At 28.2% G+C, this 3081-nt stretch overlaps 1 protein-coding gene across 1 annotated transcript in view; it reads left to right on the top strand.

Annotated features, from left to right (window-relative positions):
• The window catches only part of LOC108976337 (casein kinase I), a gene marked incomplete in the record, with an annotated part of 55113 nt that overhangs the window by 31234 nt on the left and 20798 nt on the right, over window positions 1-3081 (top strand). Inside the window, 2 exon segments of the mRNA XM_018945366.1 lie at window positions 1802-2070; window positions 2137-2307. Of these exon segments, the coding sequence (XP_018800911.1) occupies window positions 1802-2070; window positions 2137-2307 (440 nt within the window).

A 3081-nucleotide genomic window follows, 5' to 3' on the forward strand; every position in this document is an offset into this window, starting at 1 on the left:
AAAAAATTATACACATAATTGGTAAGTATGAAATGTATTTGCATATATTCGTAAGATTTAGAGAAAAACCTGTTGCAAAGTTTGAGGCTTACTAACATAAGTATTTTAAGTAATGCTATCAACTCTAATTTTTTCACTGGCTGCAGTAGATTAGATTGCTTTTAAGGACTGCAGTATTAAAAGTAATTAATGTGATATTATTGTTTRTTGCATACTTTTAGGGTTAGGGAGAATTTGAGATGTTTATGCTAAGGTCTCTATCTTTAAGATAAGAATGATTGTAGGACTACATTATTTAAACTTTCAGTACCAAATAAAGCTATAATATTTTTTATTGCATACTTTTAGGGTTAGGGAAAATTTGAGATGTTTACGATAACGCCTCTATTTGAATGTCATTAGATTTATCTGAATTTTTTAGAACTTTATTTATAAAATAAGAAAAGAAAACTAAAATATTTGCATACTTTTAGGGTTAGAAAAAAATTAAATTTGTTTATTAAAACAAAAATAAAAATTATTGCAGCGGATAAGACTTATTTTAAGGACTGCAGTACTTAAGCTTTACTTTACTTGTGGTTAGGGCAATTTTGAGATGTTTATGATAAGTCTTCTATTTTTAATGCCAAAATATTTTCGTTTAACATAATTTTTTAGAATTTTAAACAAATTTTGTTATAAAGAAGGAAGAAAAAGCAAAAATATTTTGCATACTTTTAGGCTCACCATAAAAATTAAATGCGTGAAACTTAATTTTTAAACGAAAAATTATTGTTTGGAATTAATCTTTTTTTGGGCTCTAATAAATTTTCATTATAAAATATAAAAAAAATAAAATTATTTGCATACTTTTATTGTTAGACACAGATGTTAATGTTAAATTTTTTGTATGTTTGTAATATTTATACAGCTCTCTAGAACTTACAATATGTAGTCGAATCTCAAAAAGCATGTTGCTTACTTTTAAGCGCGCTTGCTTACGGCCCCATTGATACAATGCATTTTTTGTGAATATATCTTATCGAAAAAGTTATTATTTAACTTAAATTCCATTTAAAAATGTTGAAATTATTTACAATTGGTCTAAAAAATCTTAAAGAAACGTTTCCTCGACACAAATGTTGCATACTTTTGGGGTCACAAATTAACTTTTTGTTAAATTTGACTACATATTTCTGCAAATTCGCAAGAAAATACATGCAAAATGTATGCATATATGGCCATCGCTGAAGCAAAAATTATGAATACGCCTACATGTAGGCAACTACTTTATGATACCTTTGGCTGAGAAGTTACTTCTTGAATTACGAGTACATGTATGTATGTTGTAAATTGATATACAGTTTACGAGGCTGGTAAAACTCTAAGGTAGTCGGCAGTCGGCAGTTTACATTGGGCGCCTAAAGGTATGCAATGTYTAAAATAAAACTTTGTTGTGTATAACAGTAACTGTGTATAGGTAGCTTGGCAGAATTTTTAAATTCAATTTGGAAGTTTTAGCTTGCTAACTAATTTAGTTGTTATATAATTGTGATTTAACAAATGTATATGTATATAAATATATACATACATAACATATAGAAAATAATTTTAAAATAATATTAAAAGGCACACATATGTACATACATATATGCGAGATATTCAGGTTATTTGTCGTTAGGAAAATGTATTTGCACTTTAATTGCAAATATGCATTTTGAGTTGATTTAATTTTAGCTTTAGGGCTCACATTATATTCACTAAAATATTTTCAATTTATTAAAAAAAAAAAAGTAATTTTATATAATTTGTTTATCCACAGATTTCGGTTTGGCCAAAGAATACATTGATTTAGATACAAATAGGCATATACCATATCGGGAGCATAAATCTCTCACCGGCACCGCACGTTATATGTCAATAAATACACATATGGGCAGAGAGCAATCAAGGCGCGATGATTTAGAAGCATTAGGACACATGTTCATGTATTTCTTAAGAGGTTCACTGCCGTGGCAAGGCCTTAAGGCTGATACACTTAAAGAACGATATCAAAAAATTGGTGATACAAAACGTGCAACACCCATTGAGGTGAACTAAATTCAATTTTATTAAATGAAAATGTTATTAATTTTTTGTGTTTGAAAAAAATTGCAGGTGCTTTGCGATGGACACCCCGAAGAATTTGCTACATATTTACGTTATGTGCGGCGATTAGATTTTTTTGAAACGCCCGATTATGAGTTTCTGCGAAGACTGTTTCAAGACTTATTCGATCGTAAAGGCTATGTGGATGATGGAGAATTCGACTGGACAGGGAAGACAATGGTATATACAATTTTATTCTTATATAATTTACAATTTATCAACGCATAACACGCATATATATATATATACATTAGAGTGTCCGTTTTGTCGCAAGTTAATTATTTTGTTTGCGAACGCCTGCTTAAGTTTCAGCTTTTGCGTTAAAAATGACGATGCAACGTAAAGAAGTTCTTTATTTTTAATTTAAAACTAACGTAACGTAAACCTTTGAACTGCCTAATAGACTAGAGTAGATACGAACTATATAGATTTTTTTTGTAGGAAATGAAAAGATCTTCAACTTGTGTATATCGACTTTTTTTTACATAACCTCAAAATTTATGTGAAAAAAAACAAACCACAAATTTTCTGTTTTTTTATTTTTTTATTTTTATCTTGTACAAAAAAATTTTTTATTTCGCGAAATTTGATGCAAATTTACATTCTTAGGTCCCAAACACACAAATTATTTTATTTTTCTTTTCATTTTCTGCACCAGTCTATAAATGACTCTACTTTTCCCATATATTTTGCTTGGTATTTTTTGGTCTTTTGCAATAAAACATTTTAACCACAAAGTAAATAAACCTACAACTTCAAAATAGTGATATTCCAATACAAAATTTTCCTCTCTATAAAAAAGGTCATAATAATTTTTTTCATAAAATCATTTTTTAAAAAGTTATTTGCAGTTAAAGTTGTGCATCAATTGTACTGTATTCATCGAATACACCATGTCGTATAAGTAACCAAGAATGCATAAATAAATTCTGTGAATGCTCAATATAGATTACA

Source organism: Bactrocera latifrons, unplaced genomic scaffold (assembly GCF_001853355.1).
Source record: "Bactrocera latifrons isolate USDA-ARS-PBARC rearing strain unplaced genomic scaffold, ASM185335v1 scaffold_75, whole genome shotgun sequence".
Lineage (NCBI taxonomy): Eukaryota > Metazoa > Arthropoda > Insecta > Diptera > Tephritidae > Bactrocera > Bactrocera latifrons.